This window comes from Ctenopharyngodon idella, chromosome 12, assembly GCF_019924925.1.
Source record: "Ctenopharyngodon idella isolate HZGC_01 chromosome 12, HZGC01, whole genome shotgun sequence".
In the NCBI taxonomy this organism is placed as follows: domain Eukaryota; kingdom Metazoa; phylum Chordata; class Actinopteri; order Cypriniformes; family Xenocyprididae; genus Ctenopharyngodon; species Ctenopharyngodon idella.
Genome location: NC_067231.1, coordinates 845,127 through 872,961, shown reverse-complemented (window position 1 = coordinate 872,961; position 27,835 = coordinate 845,127). Strand labels below are relative to the sequence as shown.

At 35.5% G+C, this 27,835-nt stretch overlaps 3 protein-coding genes across 4 annotated transcripts in view; all 3 read right to left on the bottom strand.

Annotated features, from left to right (window-relative positions):
• Positions 1-658: 658 nt before the first annotated feature.
• Positions 659-11,171, bottom strand: LOC127523859 (sulfotransferase 2B1-like). The gene is made up of 6 exons (XM_051914993.1): positions 10,914-11,171; positions 5,001-5,212; positions 4,791-4,917; positions 4,463-4,557; positions 1,306-1,486; positions 659-1,061 (listed from the first exon to the last, which is right to left on the bottom strand). Exons 1-6 carry the CDS (start codon positions 11,050-11,052, stop codon positions 952-954), a joined length of 864 nt encoding a protein of 287 aa, XP_051770953.1. The 5' UTR covers positions 11,053-11,171; the 3' UTR covers positions 659-951.
• An 87-nt stretch (positions 11,172-11,258) lies between these two features.
• LOC127523858 (sulfotransferase 2B1-like) lies at positions 11,259-17,197 on the bottom strand. The gene is made up of 6 exons (XM_051914992.1): positions 16,982-17,197; positions 14,342-14,553; positions 14,132-14,258; positions 13,846-13,940; positions 12,185-12,365; positions 11,259-12,004 (listed from the first exon to the last, which is right to left on the bottom strand). Exons 1-6 carry the CDS (start codon positions 17,118-17,120, stop codon positions 11,895-11,897), a joined length of 864 nt encoding a protein of 287 aa, XP_051770952.1. The 5' UTR covers positions 17,121-17,197; the 3' UTR covers positions 11,259-11,894.
• A 403-nt stretch (positions 17,198-17,600) lies between these two features.
• Positions 17,601-27,835, bottom strand: part of radil2b (Ras association and DIL domains 2b) — a 29,499-nt gene continuing 19,264 nt past the window's right edge. For both annotated transcript variants that reach the window (XM_051914986.1, XM_051914987.1), the window contains exons 9-16: positions 24,852-25,071; positions 24,603-24,775; positions 21,983-22,127; positions 21,736-21,905; positions 20,387-20,711; positions 20,192-20,292; positions 18,400-18,539; positions 17,601-18,242 (exon numbers count right to left, since the gene is read on the bottom strand). In XM_051914986.1, the coding sequence (XP_051770946.1) occupies positions 18,146-18,242; positions 18,400-18,539; positions 20,192-20,292; positions 20,387-20,711; positions 21,736-21,905; positions 21,983-22,127; positions 24,603-24,775; positions 24,852-25,071 (1,371 nt within the window). In that variant the 3' untranslated portion in view covers positions 17,601-18,145. The remainder of the gene's footprint in view (positions 18,243-18,399; positions 18,540-20,191; positions 20,293-20,386; positions 20,712-21,735; positions 21,906-21,982; positions 22,128-24,602; positions 24,776-24,851; positions 25,072-27,835) is intronic.

Sequence of the window (27,835 nt, the reverse complement as noted above, 5' to 3'; positions counted from 1 at the left end):
TGTTTACATTTAGAAGTCACTCAAGATTTTGAAAGCTGATTATACACGACCCATTATGTATTTATTCAATTTACGGTCATTATGAATAAAAATCCATTCAACTTTATCTATAACTCCAGTAGCAATCTTACAATGTTTCCACAAAACTTATAAATTACGGTTAATAAACAGAACTGCGGAGGAACATTGTAGCCGGAGCTACTTCTCTCTGTGTATGTCTATGACGAGTCACGCAGGTACTGTGCCACTCCGCATGGAAAATAGTCCGAATATAAACACTTATTATAGGCATAGTGATTTATACACATTTTGTAAATTTTGAACAACAAAAAGTTACATAGTGTACCTTTAAATCATATCAAAATTATATCAAAATAATCACAGGTAGGTTTCATTTGTTAACGTGAACTAGAATGAGCAACGCTTCTTCCGCATCTATTTATCTCGTAAATGTACATTTACTAATACATTTGTAGGATCCAATGTTGTATCTGTTAACATTAGTTAATGAACTGAACATTTTTACTAACATTAAAGGTTAATAAATGCTGTACAAATGTATTGCTCATTGGTTTATGTTACTTACTGTAAAGTGTTACCAAATCACATTGAAATAGTGAGTAATTAACATAAATAAAACGTTAAAAAATTGTCACTCTCATTTATGAGGTATACTTTTATTCATATGAGGAATGTTAATATTCTTTTTCTTTAAAACATTCATTTTAATAAGGTAGAATAGACGTATTACAGAGGTACTCGGTACATAACCACTTTTGAGAACTATTTTAAATGTATGTAAACACAAACTGATGTATAAGTCATATAGAATAATGTGTGTGATGGTTTGGATGTAATAATCACACAGATCTGTCAAAGTCTTATAGTATACGAGAACCAAAGGGTTTATCAAGGTTAATAAAAGCTGGTAAGATTAAACAGATGTGTTTTTCAGTCCCATGGAAATTTGAATGTCACATCTTTCATTTTATCTTTGTATACAGCATCAAATCGCTTCTCTTGGGCTTCGGTGAACAGATTCTTCCAGTCGCCTGCAATTCCTGACGAATAAAACAAAATTATAGTAACTTTGTGAACATGGAACAACTGCATATCGAATTGGATAATTCACCCAAAAATGACTTCAGTTTCAGTCTGTTTCTGACACAGAGCTGTCGGATGTTTCACGCACACTTTTATAACTGTATTTATGGTGCTTTTGCACACATTTTGAAGCATGAAAGGGTGAGTAAATGGTCACGTTTCTATTTTTGTCAATCATTTTAAGAAGAATTGATGCGTTACCTTTCCTCAGGAATTCTGATTTCTTCTGGTTCATGAATTCCTCTGGAACCAGAGAAAAGTTTGACATTTTGTTTTGCTTCATGTTCTTAAAAATGCAGTGGTCAGCGATCTTCTCCGTCACGTCCGGCTTCAGAGATTTCCCAAGAAACTTGGCGATTTTCTCCACGGATCCTTTCAAATCCTGCCAGAGATTTGAATAAAGACAAGCTTATATCATTTGTGGTATGATACACTCTAAAAACTGCTGGGTTAAAAACAACCCAAGTTGGGTTGCAAATGAACAAACCCATCGGTTGGGCTGCGCAACCCAGCGAATGGGTTGTTTTAACCTAGTGATTGGGTTGTTTTAACCCAGCAAATGGGTTGTTTTAACCCAGCAATTGGGTTGTTTTAACCCTGCGAATGGGTTGTTTTAACCCAGCGAATGGGTTGTTTTAACCTAGTGATTGGGTTGTTTTAACCCAGCGAATGGGTTGTTTTAACCTAGGGATTGGGTTGTTTTAACCCAGTGGTTGTTTTAACCCAGCAAATGGGTTGTATTAACCCTGCGATTGGGTTGTTTTAACCCAGCGAATGGGTTGTTTTAACCTAGTGATTGGGTTGTTTTAACCCAGCAAATGGGTTGTTTTAACCCAGCAATTGGGTTGTTTTAACCCTGCGAATGGGTTGTTTTAACCCAGCGAATGGGTTGTTTTAACCTAGTGATTGGGTTGTTTTAACCCAGCGAATGGGTTGTTTTAACCTAGGGATTGGGTTGTTTTAACCCAGTGGTTGTTTTAACCCAGCAAATGGGTTGTATTAACCCAGCGAATGGGTTGTTTTAACCTAGTGATTGGGTTGTTTTAACCCCACGAATGGGTTGTTTTAACCTAGTGATTGGGTTTGTTTTAACCCAGCGAATGGGTTGTTTTAACCTAGGGATTGGGTTGTTTTAACCCAGTGGTTGTTTTAACCCAGCAAATGGGTTGTTTTAACCTAGTGATTGGGTTGTTTTAACCCCACGAATGGGTTGTTTTAACCTAGCGATTGGGTTTGTTTTAACCCAGCGAATGGGTTGTTTTAACCCAGCGATTGGGTTGTTTTAACCCCGCGAATGGGTTGTTTTAACCCCGCGAATGGGTTGTTTTAACCCCGCGAATGGGTTGTTTTAACCCCGCGAATGGGTTGTTTTAACCTAGTGATTGGGTTTGTTTTAACCCAGCGAATGGGTTGTTTTAACCCAGCGATTGGGTTGTTTTAACCCAGCGAATGGGTTGTTTTAACCTAGGGATTGGGTTGTTTTAACCCAGCGAATGGGTTGTTTTAACCTAGGGATTGGGTTGTTTTAACCCAGTGGTTGTTTTAACCCAGCGAATGGGTTGTTTTAACCTAGGGACTGGGTTGTTTTAACCCAGTGAATGGGTTGTTTTAACCTAGGGATTGGGTTGTTTTAACCCAGTGGTTGTTTTAACCCAGCGAATGGGTTGTTTTAACCCAGTGAATGGGTTGTTTTAACCTAGGGATTGGGTTGTTTTAACCCAGTGGTTGTTTTAACCCAGCGAATGGGTTGTTTTAACCTAGGGATTGGGTTGTTTTAACCCAGTGGTTGTTTTAACCCAGCGAATGGGTTGTTTTAACCTAGTGAATGGGTTGTTTTAACCTAGGGAATGGGTTGTTTTAACCCAGTGGTTGTTTTAACCCAGCGAATGGGGTTGTTTTAACCTAGGGATTGGGTTGTTTTAACCCAGTGGTTGTTTTAACCCAGCGAATGGGTTGTTTTAACCTAGGGATTGGGTTGTTTTAACCCAGCGAATGGGTTGTTTTAACCTAGGGATTGGGTTGTTTTAACCCAGTGGTTGTTTTAACCCAGCGAATGGGTTGTTTTAGTTTTATTTAACTCAACTATTGTTTAAAAATGACTGTATTTCTTGCTTAAAATGAAACCAAAATATGTTGGAAATGAACATTTATTAATAAGTTTAATGAATAATAATTAAACAATAAACATTTATTAAATTGTTTATTAATAAATGTTCACCTTTTGATTATTATTGATGCCTCTAGTAATTGTGTGTCTGATTTTTATTTTCCAAGATATTTTGGGTTCATTTTAAGCCAGACATACAGTCATTTTTAAACAATAGTTGGGTTAAATAAAACTGCCAACATTTTTCATTTTTGGCAAACATTTAACCCAACTGCTGGGTTAAAACAACGCAATTGCTGGGTTTGTCCATTTTCAACCCAACTTGGGTTGTTTTTAACCCAGCATTTTCTAGAGTGTAGGATGAAAACAAGCTAAAGGAAAAAACACAAGGAAATGAGTGTAATTGTAGTGTAAATAAATAATAAATACAAATAAAATAAATGTATCCAGTGTCAATATGAATTCATAATGAATATTTTGTAAAGCACACGTTTACAGACTGTAGATGAATTTGTATTGCTTATCATTTATTCTCGATTTATAAAATGATGCATTGATACTTGTTTTCTCTCTGTCTTATGTGGCATTTAAACAGCTTGTTCAGTGGAAAATTACAGCTTATGTTGTTGTATTTTATGAAGCACTTCTGAAACTAACAAAGGAAGTGAGGCGAAGGTGCACATGTGTTTGTCTAGACAGCTTGGAGTTCAATAGTGCATCTGCTAAGTTTTAGACCCCTCTTTCTTTTTTATTCTTCTGATCCGTACATGGATCATGTGTTATGACTGGTTTGGGGTAACAAGGAACAATAAGAGGGGTATATAAGACAGCCTGGGTGAAGGTGTTCTTCTCTGCAGAACTCTGTATCTGCACTGAACAAGAATAAAATCAACAAAGACATTTCCTGAGTGTTTCATTACATTCTCACAACAAGTTTTTCCACAACAAGACTCTTCATGCTGAGGTTATATTTGCTTTGTAAAATAATAAATCTTAATTGAGATTTAATATCTTTAATTAGCATTGTAAAAATAAGGAAAGAAAACCATATTGAGGGATTCATATTTACTTGTATGCGAGTACGCTGTAAAGTTCAAGGATAAAAGGTTGGGAAACACTGAAGTTACATCTCGCTCTCCTTTGCAAGAGCAGGTTTTACTACAGTATCTGTTATCTCAAGATTACAGGATCAGTGACAGGTTTAATAAAGATAAAGTCATAAAGTGAAGCTGCATATTCACTCCTACTTACAGCGATCATCTCCTCATAGAAAATGAACAGTATGGATTCTTTTTCTTCAGCATTAAGCCAACCTTTGACATGATCAAACCAGGAACCAAACATGACTGTGGAGAAAAGAAATCATGCTTAACCCTCGAATCACACACAAGCTGTAATAATTCCATTACAGAACAAAGAGAATAAGATGCTTTTCACATTCAAACTGATATTTTACCACTATTACTTGGTAAAAACAAGGCAGGAGAATCAATAACGTTGCTTTGTACTTTGGTATTTGAACCTTTGGCTTGTTTGCTCTAGAAAGAACATTGACAAGAGAAGAGAGCTGAAATCCTACTGTTTCCGTCGAGGAACTTCTCCATGAACTCATCTTGGGTGCCTGGGTTCACCAGGTATGAGGCCATCCCATAGTAGTGATATGAGGACGTGAACACGTCTTTCGGGTTTCGCATGACATACAGAACCTGAAGCGCAGTGCAAAGCATTGATCAAACAGTCCACAATGTATGATTTATTCCATCTTAAAAGTGCATCTGAGCGTTTTTACCCTGGGCTTCATTTTGAAGTAAGACTCGTTCATCATTCGGTGATGAAAGTGAGTAGCAAAGACGCGAGGAGACGGCCTCTGCTCTAAACTGAGCAGCATCGCCCGGTGTTCCTCCAGCCACGGCACTCGGTCCCAGTTCGGCACCGTCAGCACAGGCGTCATATCGCCCTCGCTCACTATCAAGGGCACGATCTCCTGCATCCATGTTGTGCCTGAGCCCATTGAGCAAACCACGGGTCAGTGACATGATTTGATTTTACACAAAAACATAGTGAAAATGAAGTGAAGGTTCTTTATTGACAATCACTGTAACGGTTCTGTTTAATGTGTTCGGGTTTTCCCTGTTCTGCTGTGCTTGTGTTCCCTGTCATTGTTAAAGGGTTAGTTCACACACAAAAAATACAATTCTGTCATTAATTACTCATCGTCATGTCGTTCCAAACCTGTAAGACTTTCGTTTATCTTCAGAACACAAATGAAGATCTTTTCTACGCAACTTCCACTTTCAAGCTCCAGAAAGGCAGTAAAGACATCATTAAAGTAATCATGTGACTCCAGTGGTTTAACCTCAATTTTATCAAGTGACGCGAGTGCATTGTTTGCGCAAAAAACATAATTTGCCACTTTATTTACAAAATATGAATCTCTGACGCACAACAAAGTCTGCTCTCGCGTCAACACGCATGCGAACGTGAGTTGGAGACTAAAGGCTGATTTATACTTCTGCGCCGTAGGCTATGTGTCTGTTTTCATTTATACTTCTGCGTCATTGTCCGCGTCGACATGCAACATGCAGACCTCTAGTAGGCAGTGTCCGCGGTCATGTTGAGGATCAAGGCAAAAGCCGAAGAAGAAGCAGCTTGTCATGTGCGCTGTCAGAGAAGCTTACAAATAGAAGTGGCAAATAGGCAACAACTTTTGTTGAGGTTTGACTGAATGTGTCCCCTGAAACAGAGGGTTTTTTCATTTTCAAAGAACAGCGTATCTCTTCAGGGAAAACATTTGCCAAGAGCAACTCCTAGTGTACATTATAGGAACACATAGGAAGAAAATCTACATGAGATATTGCTTAATCATTTTTTGTCAGTTGCAGACGAAATTGTGGGAAAGGCAAAACAAATTTGAGAGAAATTTCAAAAAAGCAGAATTAGAAAAAAAGGAAAGGAAAAAAGTAGTGTGGGAACGATTTAGTGAAGTAGTTATGTGATATGTGCAGTGAAACACTGTGTGTGATAATAAACAAATAAAGCATATATCCAGCCTTTGCTTGTGCTGAACATATTAAATGATTGTTTTTGTGTGTGTGTGTGTGTGTGTGTGTGTGTGTGTGTGTGTGTGTGTGTGTGTGTGTGTGTGTGTGTGTGTGTGTGTGTGTTTGGGAAGTTGCATTGACGGAAACAATGCGTTCCAATTTAAGTCTGAAGGGATTAAAGCCAAAAACATGCAATTTTGCCAAAGAAGGCCTTTTATTACTTTAAATAAGCTCTAAATTAATTTAACAGCAGCCTAGTTCAGTGGGGAGAGTGGGGACGGTTGCAACACTTTTTGCATTTCCTTCACTTTCGAGACTGTTTACATTTCAAAGCCAAAGTTTTAACACATTAAACCCACATCTGTCAGCTACTCACCCACACCGGTGTAACATGCATACATATGATACTATACAGTGCACTTGAAAGTATGTGAAGCACTTGCAGAATTTGTGAAAATGTGAAAAATGTTAACAAAATAAGTGAGATCATACAAAATGCATGTTATTTTTTATTTAGTACTGTCCTGAGTAAGATATTTTACATAAAAGATGTTTACATATAATCCATAAGACAAAATGACCCAGTTCAAAAGTTTGTGAACCATTGATTCTTAACACTGTGTGTGGTTACCTGGATGATCCACGACTGTTTGTTTGTTGTGTGATGGTTGTTCATGAGTGTCTTGTTTGTTCTGAGCAGTTAAACTGAGCTCTGTTCTTCAGAAAAATCCTCCGGGTCCTGCAGATTCTTCAGATTTCCAGCATCTTTTGCATATTTGAACCCTTTCCAGCAGTGACTGAATGATTTTGAGATCCGTCTTTTCACACTGAGGACAACTGAGGGACTCAAACACAACTATTAAAAAAGGTTCAAACATTCACTGATGCTCCAGAAAAAAACATGACGCATTAAGAGTCGGGGGTGAAAACTTTTTGAATTTGAAGATCGAGGTAAATTGTACATAATTTATCTCCGGGAAACAAGTAGGTATCTTCTGTTGCTTCTGAAGGGCAGTACTAAATGAAGAAAACTGATATTTAAACAAAATAAGAAAAATTTGGACCTCTTCATCCTGTTCAAAAGTTTTCACCCCCCGACTCTCAATGCATTGTGTTTCCTTCTGGAGCATCAGTGAATGTTTGAACCTTTTTTAATAGTTGTGTTTGAGTCCCTCAGTGTGAAAAGACGGATCTCAAAATCATTCAGTCACTGCTGTAAAGGGTTCAAATATGCAAAAAATGCTTGAAATCTGAAGAATCTGCAGGACCTGGAGGATTTTTCTGAAGATCAGAGCTCAGTTTAACTGCTCAGAACAAACAAGAGACTCATGAACAACCATCACACAACAAACACACAGCCGTAGATCATCAGGTAACCACACACAGTATTAAGAATCAGTGGTTCACATACTTATGAACTGGGCCATTTTAATAAATTTAGCTATTTTTTGTCTTGTGAATTATATGTAAACATCTTTTATGTAAAATATCTTAATCAGGACAGTACTAAATAAAAAATAACATGCATTTTGTATTATCTCTCTTATTTTGTTAAAATTTTTCACATTTTCACAAATTCTGCAAGGGGTTCACAAACGTTCAAGTGCACTGTACATACAATTTATACTTGAATAGACAAAGTCAAATGTTGCAACTGACCCCATAAGAGGAGACGGTCGCAACATTCATTAAAATGTAATTAAAATCATCATTTTGCCATTTTTTTTATTTTTATTTTATTTGTGCACAGACAGAGTCTTCACTAAGTTAAATTAACTGTACACTCTCAGAAAAAAAGGTTTGGTGCTTGTCACTGGGGCAGTACCCTAAGGTACAAAGGTAAAAAGGTACTAATATGTACCATTTAGGGGTAAGTAAGGTACAAAGACGATACGTTTTTACTTTTGTACCTTACGGTTCTGCAACAGTGACAAGCACCGAACCTTTTTTTCTGACAGTGTATAAAGATAAAGACTAGTAAAAGTAACAAGTAACAACCATGTTTTGGTTAATTGTTATAATAAATTTGCACTACAAAATATTTTAATCGTAAATCAAGACTGAAATTCACTGAAAAACTTTTGTGTACTTCTCTGAACTGTGTGTGTGTGTGTGTGTGTGTGTGTGTGTGTGTGTGACTGAACAGAAAACAGAACATATTAAAAGTAGGCTACATTGTGGCCTAGACTGACAGTATTTACTTAAGAAAGCGAGATACCTGGCTATTGAAAGATGTAATAAGAAGTTAGTTTTACATTAATGTTGCCATAGGGGACAGTTGCAACAGCATGTTAAACGCAATTCTTAGTGCGATTATGAAATCACAAAGGCTGCGATTATTTTTTTAAGCATGGCTTGTCAATGAACTATGGCTCCAAATGCTAATCCATCTGAAAGCACTGCAAGTTTGAGTCACTTATAATGTGCATTTGAAAAAGCAACATGCATCAAACTTCTTTCCAGACATGAAAAGCGTTTATTAACATCTTGTCCAACAAAAGACAACATTTAATAACATGTTTTTACTCCAAACTCACTTTATAATGACAGTTGAGCGTCGTTCTGTAAGATGTTGTGGCTTCTTACACAGAATAAGGCAGTCATGTGTTTATTAGTCATGTTTAATCAATCAACGCACAACTCTAGCATGAAAGAATACAAAGATGTTTACATTGTTGTAACTCGTGGTGAGAGTTTGCTTCGACTGCGCATGCGTCGAACGCCTGTGTACACGTACGAGTCAAATGAAGTACATTTCCATGGCTGTGCCTTGGACTAAAAAAAGTAGGCTACACCCAGGGCTTAATATTTAGAAACAAAGAAAATTAACAAAGAAAATCATATAGTTTTGGAACAACTTGAGGGTGAGTAAATGATGGCAGAATTTTAATTTTTGGGCGAACTATCCCTTTAACTCACAATAAAACGGCTGATAATACACACAGCTTTACGGAGCCCCTAAAGGGACGTGGTGGTGGAAAAAAAATTGGGAAGGAAGGAAATTTTTTTCAAAACTTTTGCGTTCCCCCGAGAAACTTTGCGTTCCCTCGCAAAGATATTTGCGTTCCCTCGCAAAACTTTTGCGTTCCCACGCAAAGTTATAATCGTTTCCTTGCTGTGAGCTGGACAAACACTTCCTCTTTAATGTCCCGCTGGCTGGCAGTAGTGTTCCAGTTAGTAACATACGTTAATAATGCACACAAATAATGCGCAGCTCTTAGAGTTTGAACTTGTTGGACTCAAATATAAAGAAATGCAGTCAGTTCAGTAAAGTTGGCAATATATTCACAGATTCGAGCTTCCCGGATCAATAACTCGTGAGCTAAACGTTTTTAAAACACAAATGCAGCTATTTCCAATCATAGCAACCTTGACAACGAGCTACAACAACCCAATTTTCCTCAAATATGCTTTATAATAAATTGGTCTCTATGAGCAGGCGGCGGAGAGACACGTCTGAAGGGACCGTCTGAAAAGTGCAAAACCCAAAACCCTTTTGCTCATTTTATATTATGAAAAATCACTGTAACACAACTTCACTGTAACACACTGTACTGTCACCAAATTTAGTTCATACATCACTGCTCTCCTGCTCGTTGAACTGGAGCACTTAGTTTGATAAAAAATGCATAACTTTATGATTATTAAATAAAATCAATAACTTCACTGTTTAGTAAAAATATTAAATAAATTGTAATGCCATCAAATCAAGTAAGCAATTATCATGCAAAAGCTATTGTAAGTATGTACCAACATCATTTGTGTAAAGAAGGTGCTACTTGCCAAACTAAGTGTTGTAGTACCTAACCAGCAGGAGAGCAGTGATGTATGAACTAAATTTGGTGACAGTACAGTGTGTTACAGTGAAGTTATTGAGTATATAAAATGAGCAAAAGGGTTTTGCACTTTTCAGACGGTCCCTTCAGACGGGTCTGTCCGCCGCCTGCTCATAGAGACCAATTTATTATAAAGCATATTTGAGGAAAATTGGGTTGTTGTAGCTTGTTGTCTAGGTAGTTTAGCTCACGAGGTATTAATCCGGGAAGCTCGAATCTGTGAACTGCTTGACATAAGCACTGACTGCATTTCTTTATATTTGAGTCCAACAAGTTCAAACTCTAAGAGCTGCGCATTATTTGTGTGCATTATTAACGTATGTTACTAACTGGAACACTACTGCCAGCCAGCGGGACATTAAAGAGGAAGTGTTTGTCCAGCTCACAGCAAGGGAACGATTATAACTTTACGAGGGAACGCAAAAGATTTGAAAAAAAATTCCTCCCATCCCAATTTTTTTTATTTTTCCACCAGCACTTAAAATTTCCTTCCTTCCTAATTTTTTTTCCACCACCACGTCCCTTTAGGGGCTCCGTACAGCTTTGTTTCTACGTGACAAACATTCCAATCCAGAGCCGGTTTCGTTCTGAAAGAAGAGTTGAAAGCAGTCTGTGTAGTGTGTAGTGAGCTGCTAGACAGCATTATGAGGGAAATCGATTGTTTATCTACTGTTACAGTAGTTAACTTACAGTAGTACACTACAATTAGCCTATAGTTTCCACCAGAGTAACTAGAAAGTGATTACCATGGTAAACTACACAACAAACACACGGCATTACAAGTTTATCACAGCATCACAGAATGATAAAACTCTCCAAACTCACCGGATTTGGGATAAGTGACGATCAGGATGTCATCCGGGCGGAAAGTGAACTCCTCATAATATTTCAGACTTTCAGGAGGGTGTAAATGCGTCGGCACATACACACCTTCATATACCGAGTACAGCTCTGCCTCCGTCATTTTCTGAAGCTCAAGACTGATAAACCACAAGCTACAACTCACAGCTGATGTACATCATGTAATACCGCGAGAACTCGAGTTGCTGGACCTTCATACAGGCTAATGAACACATAAAGGGGCTCTTTCGCAAGAGAATGGCTTGCAAAGGAAGCAAATGCATGTCATAATAAATTATTTTATTGTGCAAGAATTCATGCTCTGGACACTTAAAGAAAACCATCCATTTATTAACCGCAGTGAAGCTCAAAGTGCAAATATGCATACAGTGCAAATGTCCAAGAGTATCTGCCAAAACAAATACCAAGTTTGCAAATGTGGTTTATGTTTTGATAGGCTTTTATAGCTCATATACTGTGATATAATCAGAACATGCCGGATAAAATACCTCAATTTCATTCAGAGACTCAAACTGAGCAAAAATATGCAATTTGGTGCAGATGCTGATATTTATATGCACAAAAAGCAAGATTAAATTCTGATGCACGTAATGAGATCTTTACAGCAGATACTGATATAACATGCATATAAATATCAATATCTGCCAATAATATGTCACAATTATCTGTACAATGCAATACATTGTATAAACCAAATAAAACCATTTTATTTCATACATTATGCATTAAATTAAAAAGCACATATACTGTACATTAATAACTGTTAATCATTTCCAGAACAGTTATATTTTTAATCACAACAATCAAATAAAATGGAAAATCACACAAATAACAACTTTTGTTTCATTTTTAATGTTCTTTTATTTAAAAAAGAATGAAGTGAAAAATATCTGTTGCGTACCAAAGGTTTATTAAAAGCTGGTAAGATTAAACAGATGTGTTTTTTCAGTCCCATGGAAATTTGAATTTCACATCTTTCATTTTGTCTTTGTATACAGCATCAAATCGCTGCTCTTGAGCCTCGGAGAAATGATTCTTCCAGTCGCCTGCAATTCCTGACGAATAAAACAAAACAATCAAATGATATTCAAGTGAAACTCTGGATAATTCACCCAAAAATGACTTCAATTTCAGTCACACAAAGCTGTCACATGGTGGTGCTAATTCACATTCATTGTATGAGGGTGAGTAAATAGTCACATTTTTCATTTTTGTCAGCAGAATAAATGCGTTACCTTTCCTCAGGAATTCTGATTTCTTCTGGTTCAAGAATTCCTCTGGAACCAGAGAAAGGTTTGACATTTTGTTTTGCTTCATGTTCTTGAAAACGCAGTGGTCAGCGATCTTCTCCGTCACGTCCGGCTTCAGAGATTTCCCAAGAAACTGGGCTATTTTCTCCACGGATCCTTTCAAATCCTGCCAGAGATATGAATGATCACATGTTGGAAATCATGAAGCATTTTCACAAGTATTTTACTGTACCAAAAACAATGAATGTGAATAATAAGCAATTATGCTATCTCCTTTTTTTTTTTTTGAGAAATGAGAAAAGCGGACATGTGAAACAGAAGTTCTGCTGGAAGTGGACTTTGGACATTTCGGACAAGTTCAGTTGAAGTTCGAGGACATGAGAAAGCAGAGATTGCACCAGAGAAACCTTGAAAAAGACCTTGAACAACTTGGCAATATTACAACAGTTGATAACCTAATAAACTGAGTGACCTATAAAAGTTTATTTTTGTTGATAACGTCAGTATGTCTTCTGCTAGAAGCCCGAAGCTGCTTACGCATTGGACTCTTTGGACTGTTTTATTTGCCTTCACATTTTTACATTAATATAAAAAGAATTGTAAACAATAAAAATACATTTTCTTGATTACTAAAACTGCCTACCGAGATGTTTTATGACCTTGAGAAGTCATGTCAGTATTTGTACCCCACATAAATAATAATAAATAATAAGTTAGCTGTGTGTCAGCTCTAGAGCTACTTGTCTGCAGAGAGTACGCCAAACCATTTCGACTCGACTGTTATCTCAAGATTACGGAAACCCATGAACTCTGACAGGTGTAATAAAAATAAAGTCATAAACTGAACCTGCATATTCACTCCTGCTGTGTGAAGTGCCACGTTTATGTTCTGTCCTGAGGAATTTGAAGTCAAAATGTATTGTCCTTTAGTTTCTAGGTGTGTCCCAATTTGATTTTGTGCCAGTCGTGTGTTCACACTGAAAATGTTACAATGTCACAAGATGTAATATAAGTCTCTGGTGTCTCCAGAATGTGTCTGTGAAGTTTCAGCTCAAAATCCCCCACAGATCATTTATTATAGCTTGTTAAATTTGCCCCTATTTGTGTGTGAACAAAAACACGCCGTTTTTGTGTGTGTCCCTTTAAATGCAAATGAGCTGCTGCTCCCGCCCCCTTTCCAGAAGAGGGTGGAGCTTTAACAGCTCGCGCTTCGGTCGCTCAACAACAACAAAGCTGGAGAATCTCACGCAGCCAAAATGACGACGGTGTTCATCCTTACATTGTTCAAACCGGAGTCGACACTGATGGAGAGACTCAGGAAGAAGTTACAACTTTTAGACGTTTCTGAATGGTTAGTGGATAAATTTATGTAGTTGCTGTGGAGTTGATTCAACTCATCCACTAGCATGTGCCGTCATGTTAATCTTTTGTGTTGAATTGACCCTCGTTTGTGAAGCAGTCCGGGGTAAAATGACGGCATGACAACAACACTCTACTACAACAACTCTTCCTCTTCTCTAAAGCAGCCCAACATGGCCCCGCCCCCTTTGTTGCGTATTCTCGGGGGCGGGGTTTATGTCAATTTTGGGATCCTTGCCTCTACTCTCCTGCTTTAAAACAACCCGTGACATGAAGAAGCTACTTACAGCGATCATCTCCTCATAGAAAATGAACAGTATGGATTCTTTTTCTTCAGCATTAAGCCAACCTTTGACATGATCAAACCAGGAACCAAACATGACTGTGGAGAAAAGAAATCATGCTTAACCCTCGAATCACACAAAAGCTGTAATACAGCACAAAGAAAGACTGCAAACTGCAGTTTATTTAGAATATTACCACATGAAGTTGGCATTTATTTTTACAGTTTCAGATACTCATAGTAGTCACATATATTGACGCTGTATATATGAAAGAGAGCTGAAATCCTACTGTTTCCGTCGAGGAACTTCTCCATGAACTCATCTTGAGTGCCTGGGTTCACCAGGTATGAGGCCATCCCATAGTAGTGATATGAGGACGTGAACACGTCTTTCGGGTTTCGCATGACATACAGAACCTGAAGCGCAGTGCAAAGCATTGATCAAACAGTCCACAATGTATGATTTATTCCATCTTAAAAGTGCATCTGAGCGTTTTTACCCTGGGCTTCATTTTGAAGTAAGACTCGTTCATCATTCGGTGATGAAAGTGAGTAGCAAAGACGCGAGGAGACGGCCTCTGCTCTAAACTGAGCAGCATCGCCCGGTGTTCCTCCAGCCACGGCACTCGGTCCCAGTTCGGCACCGTCAGCACAGGCGTCATATCGCCCTCGCTCACTATCAAGGGCACGATCTCCTGCATCCATGTTGTGCCTGAGCCCATTGAGCAAACCACGGGTCAGTGACATGATTTTGCGCTATCTATTGATTTTACTTAAAGAGATAGACATATGGTATGCACATCTTTCAAAATCACTTGCAACAAACAAACAGTACATTTCTAACAACTTGGCACATGCATTTAAAACTAGCTTTATTTTTTTGTTTATTGACTCTTATATGACATTTACCCACTTAATAAAAATGAAAAAAGTTAGCTTGAAAGTATAACTCAAAAGTATTTTCTCCAAGACAACTCTTGTGAAAATAAAATAAACTTTAGCATACTTTTAAAAGAGTATTACAGAAATAACATACTTAAAAAGAATATACTTAAGAATGAACAGAATGTAATGTTTTTAACATGATATTTACAATTAACTCAAAATAGATAATGCACTCTAAATCATGCTGGGCTAAAAACAACCCAAGTTGGGTTGAAAATGGACAAACCCAGCAATTGGATTGTTTTAACCCAGTAATTGGGTTGTTTTAACCCAGCGGTTTAACCCAGCAGTTGGATTGTTTTAACCCAGTAATTGGGTTGTTTTAACCCAGCGGTTTAATCCAGTGATTGGATTGTTTTAACCCAGCGATTGAATTGTTTTAACCCAGCGATTGAATTGTTTTAACCCAGCGATTAAGCTGTTTTAACCCAGCGATTGAATTGTTTTAACCCAGCGATTGAATTGTTTTAACCCAGCGATTGAGTTGTTTTAACCCAGCGATTGAATTGTTTTAACCCAGCGATTGAATTGTTTTAACCCAGCGATTGAGTTGTTTTAACCCAGCGATTGAATTGTTTTAACCCAGCGATTGAATTGTTTTAACCCAGCGATTGAATTGTTTTAACCCAGCGATTGAATTGTTTTAACCCAGCGATTGAGTTGTTTTAACCCAGCGATTGAATTGTTTTAACCCAGCGATTGAATTGTTTTAACCCAGCGATTGAGTTGTTTTAACCCAGCGATTGAGTTGTTTTAACCCAGCGATTAAGTTGTTTTAACCCAGCGATTGAATGTTTTTAACCCAGCGATTGAGTTGTTTTAACCCAGTGATTGAGTTGTTTTAACCCAGCGATTAAGTTGTTTTAACCCAGCGATTGAATTTTTTTAACCCAGCGATTTAATTGTTTTAACCCAGCGATTGAGTTGTTTTAACCCAGTGGTTGGGTTGTTTTAACCCAGCGATTGAATTGTTTTAACCCAGCGATTGAGATGTTTTAACCCAGCGATTGAATTGTTTTAACCCAGCGATTGAATTGTTTTAACCCAGCGATTGAATTGTTTTAACCCAGCGATTGGCTTGTTTTAACCCAGCGATTGAATTTTTTAACCCAGCAATTGGGTTGTTTTAACCCAGTGATTGAATTTTTCTAACCCAGCGATTGAATTTTTTTGACCCAACGATTGAGTTGTTTTAACCCAGTGATTGAATTTTTTTTAACCCAGCAATTGGATTGTTTTAACCCAGTAATTGGGTTGTTTTAACCCAGCAGTTTAACCCAGCGATTGAATTTTTTTAACCCAGCGATTGGGTTAAATGTTTGCCCAACCTGCTGGGTAGTTTTATTTAACTCAACTATTGTTTAAAAATTACTGTATTTCTTGCTTAAAATGAACCCAAAATATGTTGGAAATGAACATTTATTAATAAGTTTAATGAATAATAATTAAACAATAAACATTTATTAAATTGCTTATTAATAAATGTTCACCTTTTGATTATTGTTGCCTCTAGTAATTATGTGTCTGATTTTTAATTTCCAACATATTTTGGGTTCATTTTAATCCAGCCATATAGTCATTTTTAAATAATAACTGAGTTAAATAAAACTACGCAGCAGGTTTGTCAAATATTTAACCCAACCACTGGGTTTGTCCATTTAAGCATTTTGAGAGTGCAATTAAAATTTATATTAAATGCCATTAGTTGAACTTAAGAGTGCTTTTTGACCCATTTAAGTATGACTTAAGTACGTCTTTAGTTTCATAGACTTCAATTGTCTTTGAAACAAGTGCACTGCATAATGCACTGACAAACATTTAAGATGAACTGAAATATAATGTAATTTCCATTCAAACTTGCATGCATGTATTTAATTACACATTATTAATGGTTAAGTTGCAATACAGTACAAATTTACATTTAAATTTAATCTAATATTAGATAGCAGTAGCACAATACAGTTAAAATTATAACCAATGTTAGTCAACACGACAAAATATTATTAAAACATAATTTATAAAAGTGCTTTAAAGTAAAACTTTTCTTTTGACATTATTACAAAGTGCACTTTTAAGTGTACTAAATGTGTTAAGAAACATATTCATAAAGGTGTCTGTCTTTAAGTGTAGTTTCACCTCACTTCTTTATTTGACGTCATTGGTGACGCAGCATCACAGAATGATAAAAACCTCACCGGATTTGGGATAAGTGACGATCAGGATGTCATCCGGGCGGAAAGTGAACTCCTCACAGTATTTCAGACTTTCAGGAGGGTGTAAATGCGTCGGCACATACACACCTTCATATACCGAGTACAGCTCTGCCTCCGTCATTTTCTGAAGCTCAAGACTGATAAACCACAAGCTACAACTCACAGCTGATGTACATCATGTAATACCGCGAGAACTCGAGCAGATGTTGTTCCTGATGGCGAGTTCATGTAATCATCAACACATCTCTTTCGCAATAAGTTCATGCTCCTGATTATTACTGAGGATCATTCTCCTGCTCGTGTCCAAACAGTCTATTTGCTGCAGTGAAGCTCAACATCTTCTAGATACTATAATTTATTAAATAACCAAGGTTTGAACAGTTTAAACACGGTTTATTTCTGTTTAAACACAGTTTGTACCCAGACTTTAGTGAGCATATAGACTTGTTTGTCTCTGTTGTTAAAAAAGGCTTAAAATGCATGTTTTATGTTTTATATATGGACTGTTTTAGGCCTGTAATAAATGCCTTATGAAACTTTCTGAGAGATCAGTGATACAGCATTTATAATCAATGTTGCTTTTAGTTAGTCAAACTAAAACTAAGCAGTCAATCATTTATTTCATACTGTACATCATGCAATAAATAAGTAAAAGCAGTCAGTTCTGAAGGCACATAACGTACATTAATTATTCTAATCATTATTTTTAATAACAAAATTCAAGATTACACAATTAAGATGTCAATAAAATGGCAAAAATGTATAAAACCAGATGTTAAAAAATGTTGTCATTTTGTTTTGCTTGTTTATGTTCCAAAGTTCTGAACTCCTGAAACGCCTCCATTGTAGTCTTGAGTTTTCTTCACAATATTCCTCATTTAAATAATTAAAGGGGCGGGGCCTGGTTGAGTTAGTTTGGAGTGTGTTGAAGCTGTGAACACCAATCACAACACACTGCTCCAGCCGACCAATCAGAGCACACTGTGCTTTTCAGAAGGAGGGGCTTCATAGAGACAGGAACTAAACAGAGCGTTACTGACAGACTGGGAAGAAAGGAGCTGAACAATGGAGAATATGAGGAAAATTATCAACATTCAGTCTAGTAGAGCACAAAAACAAAAGGACAGAATAGGTCCCCTTTAAACTCTATTTAGTTTTTGTCCTCGCTTCTTTTGTAGCGCAGTGAGATCTGGAAACCAGTAGCCGAGGTCTGTCTCCTGACATCTGAATGAGCTCCAGGCCACTAGAGGAGAAGAAGAAGAAGAAGAAATTGTTTACTTAATGTACAGAATGTGGTATTTAAGAACATAATAACATAATGTGCTTAAAGCACATCAATCAATTGTAAAGTCCTGTTGCTTTAGTTTAAGGATCTGCAGATCTGCTGTAATTCTGCTCACGTCTGATAGTCGACTCCCGCCAGACTGAGTCCATTCACTGCTAGTATGCGATCGCCGACTCTCAGCCTCTGGCATAAAGCAGCAGGAGAGTCTGGAAGAACTGATTTGATGTAAATCCCACTGACGGTAAATGGCGTTTCCTGCGTAAAACAGATGATTGTTATTCTACAGCATGTATGGCAGCTCTGCAATGAAAACATATCTTTTATCCAACAAACAGACTTCGCTTCTTAATAAGTTCAATGCAGTGTTGCACTGCGAAAAAAATGTTTGTATTTTTGTCTCGTTTTCCAGCACAAATATCTAAACATTCTTAAATCAAGATACATTTATTTAAGAAGCAAAATGACTGAAGATATTAAGTCTTGCTTTATGAAAAATGTATCAAAATTAATTGAGTTTGTGATTAAAACAAGAACAATGGAGTCAGAAAAATAAACTTCATTCAAAAAGAAAACAGGTTTATTTTTCTGACCCCGTTAGAAGATATTTGTTCTTGTTTTAAGCTCAAACTCACTTCATTTTGACACATTTTTCATAAAATAACACTTAATATCTTCAGTCATTTTGCTTCTCAAATAAATGTATGTTGATTTAAGAATGTTTAGATAATTGAGCTGGAAAACAAGATAAAAACACTGAGGAAGAACTTTTTTTTTTGCAGCATGCAAATCATCAGACAACTAAAAATATTCCATTTTTAACCACATGGAGATGCTATTGAGCTGTAAGGAAACTATGATGTTAAAGGATTAGTTCACTTCAGAATTCAAATGTCCTGATTATTTACTCACCCCCATGTCATCCAAGATGTTTATGTCTTTCTTTCTTCATTCCAGGATTCCAGGATTTTTCTCCATATAGTGGACTTCACTGGGGTTCAACGGGTTGAAGGTCCAAATGTCAGTTTCAGTGCAGCTTCAAAGAGCTCTACATGATCCCAGACGAGGAATAAGAGTCTTATCTAGAGAAACCATCGGCCATTTTCTAAAAAAAATAAAAATGTATATACTTTTTAACCACAAATGCTCGTCTTGCACTGCTCTGTGATGCTCCACGCATTACATAATCATGTTGGAAAGATCACGTGTGACGTAGGTGGAAGTACCGATCCAGTGTTTACAAAGTGAAAGTCAAAGATTAAGTCAAACGCTCTTTACAGAAAAAGGTAAAACAACGATGTCGGACGATTTTGAAGTTGGAGGAGAAGTTGGCGTGACCTTTCCAACATGATTATGTAATGTGTGGAGCATCACAGAGCAGTGCAAGACGAGCATTTGTGGTTAAAAAGTATATACATTTTTATTTTTTTTAGAAAATGTCCGATGGTTTCTCTAGATAAGACTCTTATTCCTCGTCTGGGATCATGTAGAGCTCTTTGAAGCTGCACTGAAACTGACATTTGGACCTTCAACCCGTTGAACCCCAGTGAAGTCCACTATATGGAGAAAAATCCTGGAATGTTTTCCTCAAAAACCTTCATTTCTTTTCCACTGAAGAAAGAAAGACATGAACATCTTGGATGACATAAATTATCAGGAAATTTGAATTCTGAAGTGAACTAATCCTTTAAGGTAGAGGAGAACAAATGTGGGGCGGGGCTTGATTTTGTCTGTGGGGAATTGATTGGATGGTTGTGGTTTGCTATTGGTGGATCTCATGTGAGTGACAGGTTGCCCCGCCCTCGTCATCAGAGAAGAGATGCTGCAAGAGGGAGGAGAAGATATTCTGATTCAAGATTAACAGGAACGATAATGATTACACGGTGACAGATTTCCCATGATCCTCTCACCTCTCTGTCCACCAGCATCAGACCCAGTCCACATGCTGCTCTCTGCAGCTCCAGCACAAACACGTCATCTTCTTCTCCATTCTCACACTCTTCACGCTCACCTACAAACACAGACACGTGCGTTTATGTTTCTGCTTCCATAAAGATTACATGCATAATGTTTATGGAGATATGAAGAACACAGCGTCCCGTCACCTTCCTCTCTGACTGCGGTGATGCATGTGGACGTCTGATGGTTTGAATCCGTGTCGGAATCCGTCAGCTCCAGGTTTTGCGGCGTGTTCGGTGGAGTCAGTAAACACGAGGGATCGAGCGCCGGACGCTCCGCGCTGATGTGAGTCGCATCTTTATTCTGAAGCTCCAGATTCTGCAGCTTTCTGGTTAAAAGAGCTTCACATGAGCCCAGATCGCTCGCTCCAGCGGGAGGAAACACCAGCTCCGTGTGGCTGAACTCAAGCTGAGCTTTTGGGTGAACTTCCATCTTGGTGAGCTTGGCCTCCATCGGCACTGCAGAGACGAGCTGGAGTAGAATTAACAGTTTAATAATAGAGTTTAGTAAGAAAATATTCAATATTTATTGAAATGTCAATATAAAAACAACTCTAAGGTTATTATAGATTAAAACTAAAACCATAAAAAAATTGTTACCTGAAATTAAATTAAAATTAAACTTGGTTTATATCAATTACTAGCCAAAACATTTCTCACTTTCATTTAGTTTAACTTGATGTACTAAAATAAATAAATCTAAAACTGAAATAAAAATATTAAAAACTATAGACGTATTTAAAAAAAAAAAAAAAACTAATAAAAATTACAAAACTACACAACAAAATTACTAAAAATTTACTAAAATTCAAATGAAAATTGGAATATAAAAATAAAAATTCAAAATATTAAAACATTTAGTATCTCAATTATACTAAAATAACACAAGCCTAAATGAGTCATTAATTAGTGAAATACAATAAATATTAATATTTTAATATTTTGGCCTCCATCGGCACTGCAGAGATGAGCTGTAATAAAATAAATAGAGTTTAATTATAGAGTTTGGTAAGAAAATATAAATATTAATATCATAATTAAATGTAAATATAAAACCAACCCTAAATTAGGTTTATTATAGATAACTAAAACCATAAAAACATTTTTGTTACTTGAAATAAAATTAATGTTAACTGAAATAAAATGAAATTAAAAAACTTTTAGTTTAATTTAGTTCATTTCATTTAGTTTAACGATGTACTAAAATAACAAACACTGAAAAAAAATGAAAAATATACAGACATATTGATAAAAAACTAATAAAAATTCAAAAACCACACCAAAAATATAAATTAAACATTATTAAAAACAAAACAAACAAACAAAAAAAATCTCTCTCTCTCTCTCTATATATATATAATTAATAAAAGAATAAATAAATATATATTAATAAATTAATGAATAATAAAAGCTATAATAGTATCAGAACAGAATAAACATATTATAATAATGTTTTAAATGTAATCAAATGAAGTCTGAAGGATGGATGTGTGTACTTGAGGCGGCTCTGAGGATTCTGGGTGTGTGATCGTCTTGATCAGCCTGTGAAAACGGTGCAGTTGCTGAATTAGATCGCTCTCTCTGATTGGTCTCTTCAGCTCGAGCTCGAAGCCGTCAGTGGGAAGGACGAGAGGCGGATGCTTATCGAAACTCTCCAGGATATCGACTGCGGACAGCAGAAGCACAGGAAGATGATTAGATGATCGCTCAGGACGTGTGTCGCGAGTGTAGGTGATGTCGTACCGGTGGAGAGAGCGGCGCTGGCCTCGGCGCTGGAGGGCGTCCACACGGCGGCGCAGGAGCGGCGGGGGTGATACTCTCTCAACATGTGATGCAGCTGAGCCGCGTTCAGAGACGGGAACTCCATCCGCAGAGCCTTCCAGCACATCTACACACACACACACACTCTCACTTCGACATATTATTATTCATGATTTAATGATATAGTCATTATGTTAATGTGCAGAAAGATTGAACTGTTTTCCACACACATCACAACAAATCATGTTTTAACCTTGTAGCAGTTCCAGGAAAACTACCACGCTTTACTGACATTCCAATTAAGTTATGAAAACATTATTTCTGAATGTTTTTTAAAATGTTTTAAAAACTTTTTTTTAAGGGAACTTCATGCCATTGTATCATTCTTCAATCATTATGGGAACGTTACTTTTGAATGTTCTCTGAATGTCCTGAAACAAGTAGTAACATTTAAAAAACGTTAAACAAACGTATGTATAATGTTTCTGTGCTAACGTTTAGACCAGATAACTGAATGAACGTTCTATTAACGTAACATTTGTTCAGAACGTTTCATGTTAGCTGTGTAAGCATCTATTATTATTCTTTTGAGATAATTTAAGTTATGAAGTTATAAAAAATCATGATTTTATGCACATAATACCCCACTTTATCAAAGAAGACTTGATATATCATTGTTGAATATTAAATAATTGAAGGATTTTATGATCTAGGATTTTATTATTTATCTTTATTTATTTATTTATTTTGTTTAGCTTTGTTTTTTTTTTTATTTAATTTTATTTAGTTTTTTTTTTTACATTTTTTTATTATATATTTTTATTATTAATTATTTATTTTTTTTATTTTTGTTTTGCTTTGTTTTATTTATTTATTATTTTATTAAAAAAAAGCTAGTCCTGAATGCTGATCGACACAATACTGAAACAGCTACGAGACTGAACACCTGTTGATGTCAAGATGGCTGGCAAGATTTTAACCTAAAAAAAAGCATTTTATTTTATTTTATTATTTATCTTTATTTATTTATTTTGTTTTGCTTTGCTTTTTATTTTTTAATTATTTATGTTTCTTTTTTATTTTGTTTTCCTTTATTTTTTATTTTATTTTGTAAAAAATAAAAAATAATACAATATTACAAAGGATTTTATGACCTTTAATTCATGACTAAATTTTTTTTTGCTTTAATTTTTATTTTTTTTATTTTTTATTTTATTTTGTATAAAATAAAAAAATAATACAATATTAAATAATACAAAGGATTTTATGATCTTTAATTCATGACTAAATTTTTTTTTTATTTTGTTTTGCTTTAATTTTTATTTTTTTATTTTTTATTTTATTTTGTATAAAATAAAAAAAAATAATACAATATTAAATCATACAAAGGATGATTTTATGATCTTTAATTCATGACTAATATATATATATATATATATATATATATATAATATTTATGTTTTTTTTTTATTTTGTTTATCTTTTTTATTTTATTTTATTTTGTATAAAATAAAAAAAATACAATATTAAATCATACAAAGGATTTTATGACCTTTAATTCATGACTAAAATATTTAGATTTTTTTATTGTAGTGTCATCAAAAACAGTGTAACTAAATTTCACATTTAATTCAATGTGTTACTTGATTATTTTGAAATTAACTAGCAATTTCTCAGTGATAATTGGTTCTACACTCATTTTTTTTCCAGTGTGTCAAAATACAGACACTATTATATAACTGAAATCCACCCGATTTGTCAAGAGTGACAACAAACGTCTCTCACTATAGCTTCTATTTCCTTGTTTTTATTCTATTCTATTATATTATATTATATATTTTTATTTCTTTATTTCTTTATTTCTTTATTTATTATTTTATTTTATGAAAACACTAGTCCTGAATGTCAAGATGGCTGGCAAGGATTTTAACCTAAAAAAAAATATTTTATTTTATTTTATTTTTATTTATTTATTTATGTATTTATTTATTCGGTTTTGCTTTGCTTTGTTTTTTATTTTATTTTTATTTTTTTTATTAAATTTTTATTTTATTTTATTTTGTTTTTATTCTATTCTATTCTATTCTATTATATATTTTTATTTTTTATTATTTATTTATTTATTTATAACACTAGTGCTGAATGTCAAGATGGCTGGCAAGGAATTTAACCTAAAAAACCCCCAAAATACAGACACTATTATATAACTGAAATCCACCCGATTTGTCAAGAGTGACAACAAACGTCTCTCACTATAGCTTCTATTTCCTTCAGCAGGACGTCCCGTCAGCGAGATGGTTTGTTACGCCGTCCTATCAGATGCAGACGTGGCTTATCCAGCATCTTTATCTAATACCATGAAAGAATCTTTGTGTTCACGAGCTTTATCCTTTAATGAGTAATACTTCCTGTTAATTATTTCTAATGCCTGATGGCCAGAGAGATAACGATGAAGCAGGAACGCATTTGTAATAAGACGGGAATGCTCAGAATGCTGGTCATTAAAAACCAATGGAAAGAAGCTTCCTTCCTTTCAATACAGCCACACTTTCACCTTTTTTAGAAATAATATTTTCTGCATGAATAAAATCATTGAAACGACCTGCAGGAGGTTCTCCTTCGGCGTGGCCAGTAGATTGACAGCTGAGGAGAGCTTGAGAAGGTACGTGTGAGCCAGATCCCCGAGTCCAGCTCCATGAGTCCAGTCCATCAGCAGATCCAGATTAGCCCTGATCTGGACCCCACGGGACCAGTGGTAAAACGTCCCGCCCGATCCTTCACACAAGAGCAGGAGTCATGTGAGCAGATGTGGAGACAGCAGAGACACTGCTGAACGTCTGACGGCGCTCACCTCTCTCCATCAGCAGATTGAACAGCAGAGCGTTGATGAAGAAGAAGAGGTAGGCGAAGAGCTGCGTCAGGATCTCCTGGTGCACCTGGAAGCCTCTGAGGAGCTGCAGAGTTTGTGTGCAGATGTCCAGCACTCGTCTGACGTCCTCCGGCACCTGCAGCTGACCGCTCTCTGAGAACGGATTACTGTCCAGAAAGCCTGGGAGAAGCGGGTACAGCGTCTGAGAAACACAGATGAAGACATCATTAAACAACCGCACTGAGATGAAACACTAGTTCTGAATGATGATCGACACAATACTGAAACATCTATGATTTTTTATTTATTTATTTATTCGGTTTTGCTTTGTTTTTTATTTTATTTATTTTATTAAATTTTTATTTAATTTTTATTTTATTATATTACATTTTATTATATATTTTTATTTTGTATTAATTATTTATTATTTTATTTTATTTTATGAAACACTAGACCTGAATGACAAGATGGCTGGCAAAGATTTTAACCTAAATTTTTTTATTTTATTTTATTTTATTTTAATTAATTAATTAATTAATTAATTTGGTTTTGCTTTGTTTTTTATTTTATTTATTTTATTACATTTTTATTTTATTTTATTTTGTGTTTATTCTGTTATATTATATTATATATTTTTATTTTTTATTATTTATTTATTATTTTATTTTATTTTATTTTATGAAACACTAGTCCTGAATGTCAAGATGGCTGGCAAGGATTTTAACCTTAAAAAAAAAACATTTTATTTTATTAAATTTTTATTTTATTTTGTTTTGATTATATTTTTTATTTATTTATTTATTATTTTATTTTATGAAACACTAGTCCTGAATGCTGATCAACACAATACAGAAAGCGCATTTTATTTTATTGCATTTTATTTTTTATTTTATTATATATTTTTATTAATTTATTAATTAATTTAATTTTATTAAATTTTATTTCCTGTTCACCTCTGCACAGCTGTTTTGGAATTATTTTTATTGATAAAAAAATGATTTAAATACATTTTAATTACAATTAAAAATGTTTATCTTCAAGTTTATTTGTCTAAGACTGCTCTAATATTGAGTTAAAAGATATTTGGTTGACTGAATATAAATTAAATATTATTAGATAATATTTTAATAATTTGTAGTCATTATAATACTATATATATATATATATATATATATATATATAGTTATTGATTATTTTTAAAATAACTAGGTGAAATAAGATTAAGTTTAAGAAATAAGAAATAAGTTTATGTTTATTTATATTTTATTTTATTTCAGTTAATGTTTATTTTGTGTTTTTATGGTTTTAGTTTTACACTGAAAGTGGTAAAAAGTGGTAGAAAGTGGTAACCTGCAATTGTTACCTTAAAGAGCTGTTTTTTTTACTCGATTTAACCCATACATTTTAATTTTGTTGACATCTCTTCTCTTCTCTGATGACGAGGGCAGGGGCAACCTGTCACTCACATGAGATCCACCAATAGCAAACCACAACCATCCAATCAATTCCCCACGGACAAAATCAAGCCCCGCCCCACATTTGTTCTTGTTATATACGACACAATAGAGAAGGTGCGACTTTAAAGACAAGATAGTCCATATTTCTTATCAGAACAGGACGAACTTCCTCCTACCCAAGCCAAGGAAAACAAGACGTCTGGCAGTCGGTTAGACTCTGTTAGACATGAGCTCGCTCCCAATGAGAAATGTCTGCGATAAGATTACACTACTTCATCATCTTCTGTCCAGAGGTTCAGGGTCACTGACCAAATGACCAAACAACGACAAGCCCTCTTTTCATCTCGCATCCTTCCTTCCTTCTGCAATCCTGCGATGCCTTTACTGCCCTAAATGACTCTAATAAAGATGTTCATTGTCTGGAGAGAGATGAAACACATGTGTTTGCTATTTACTGACATCTCTGTTGCTATCAACACTCCATATTCCAGAAATAAGCATGCATGTAAATACATTTCCAGCTGGCGGCAGTGATATACAGTTTGGGAATCCCTGAAAGAAGAGTCTGTGTGTTGTGTGAGAGCCCACGCTATCCATCTCAGCGTTCTTTTATGAGGCACACATCGCAGAAACACAATGCTGGCTTTGTTCAGAGGTAATCGTGTGCAGACAGCTGAATCCAGTCTACATTTGGCACCCGCAGCCCCGACCATCATACGTATAGATTCTCCAGGAGACGTGTCTCACACGCTGACACCATCTTGGCAAGCGCTGTCTGCTTTGGCAGTTCGCTCTCCATACAGCGACCGGAGAAAGTCTCCACCCAAAACCATAAAGTGGTTGGAGGAAAAAGTGAGGAGTACAACCAAACTGCTTCCCCTCTTAATCTGGGAACTGAAAACTGAGGTTGACCTACAAAAGTTTCCAGCGGTGACAATGTAATTTCACTGATCGGTTCACAATAGAGTTCAAATATTAAAAGGATTAGTTCAATGAAAATGAAAAGCAACCAGCATCAAGCTTTTAAAAAAGATGCAAAAGTTTCACAGAATGATCCCGTCCCTTGGCCGTTGGTCTTCTGTGCTCGACTGTGCATTCGTGAGACTCTATTAACGCTGCAGTTCATCTAACTCGCCATCTAACTCTAACTATATATATATTAATAAAAGTTGTGAGAAATCAAGATTAAATATAGCTGCGAGCAGCAATTATCAGGGTTCAAGCACTTTAAGGCTTTTAAGCACATAAAAGGTTTTATATTTTATTTAGCAAGCATGTAAGCACTTAGATTATAGATGGAAAAGACCATTTAGGAAAAATATGTTTTTTTTGACAGTTATAGCGCCACCTATTTCCCGATCTCCACCAGTTTTTTGGGTGCCCTCAGTGTGTTTCCATACATATGTGTGTCAATTTTGGTGAAAATATCTCATTTCGTTTTGAAGTTATAGACACTTATATATATGAGAGCATAAAAAATAACCCATGAGCAACTTTAATTGGATTTTT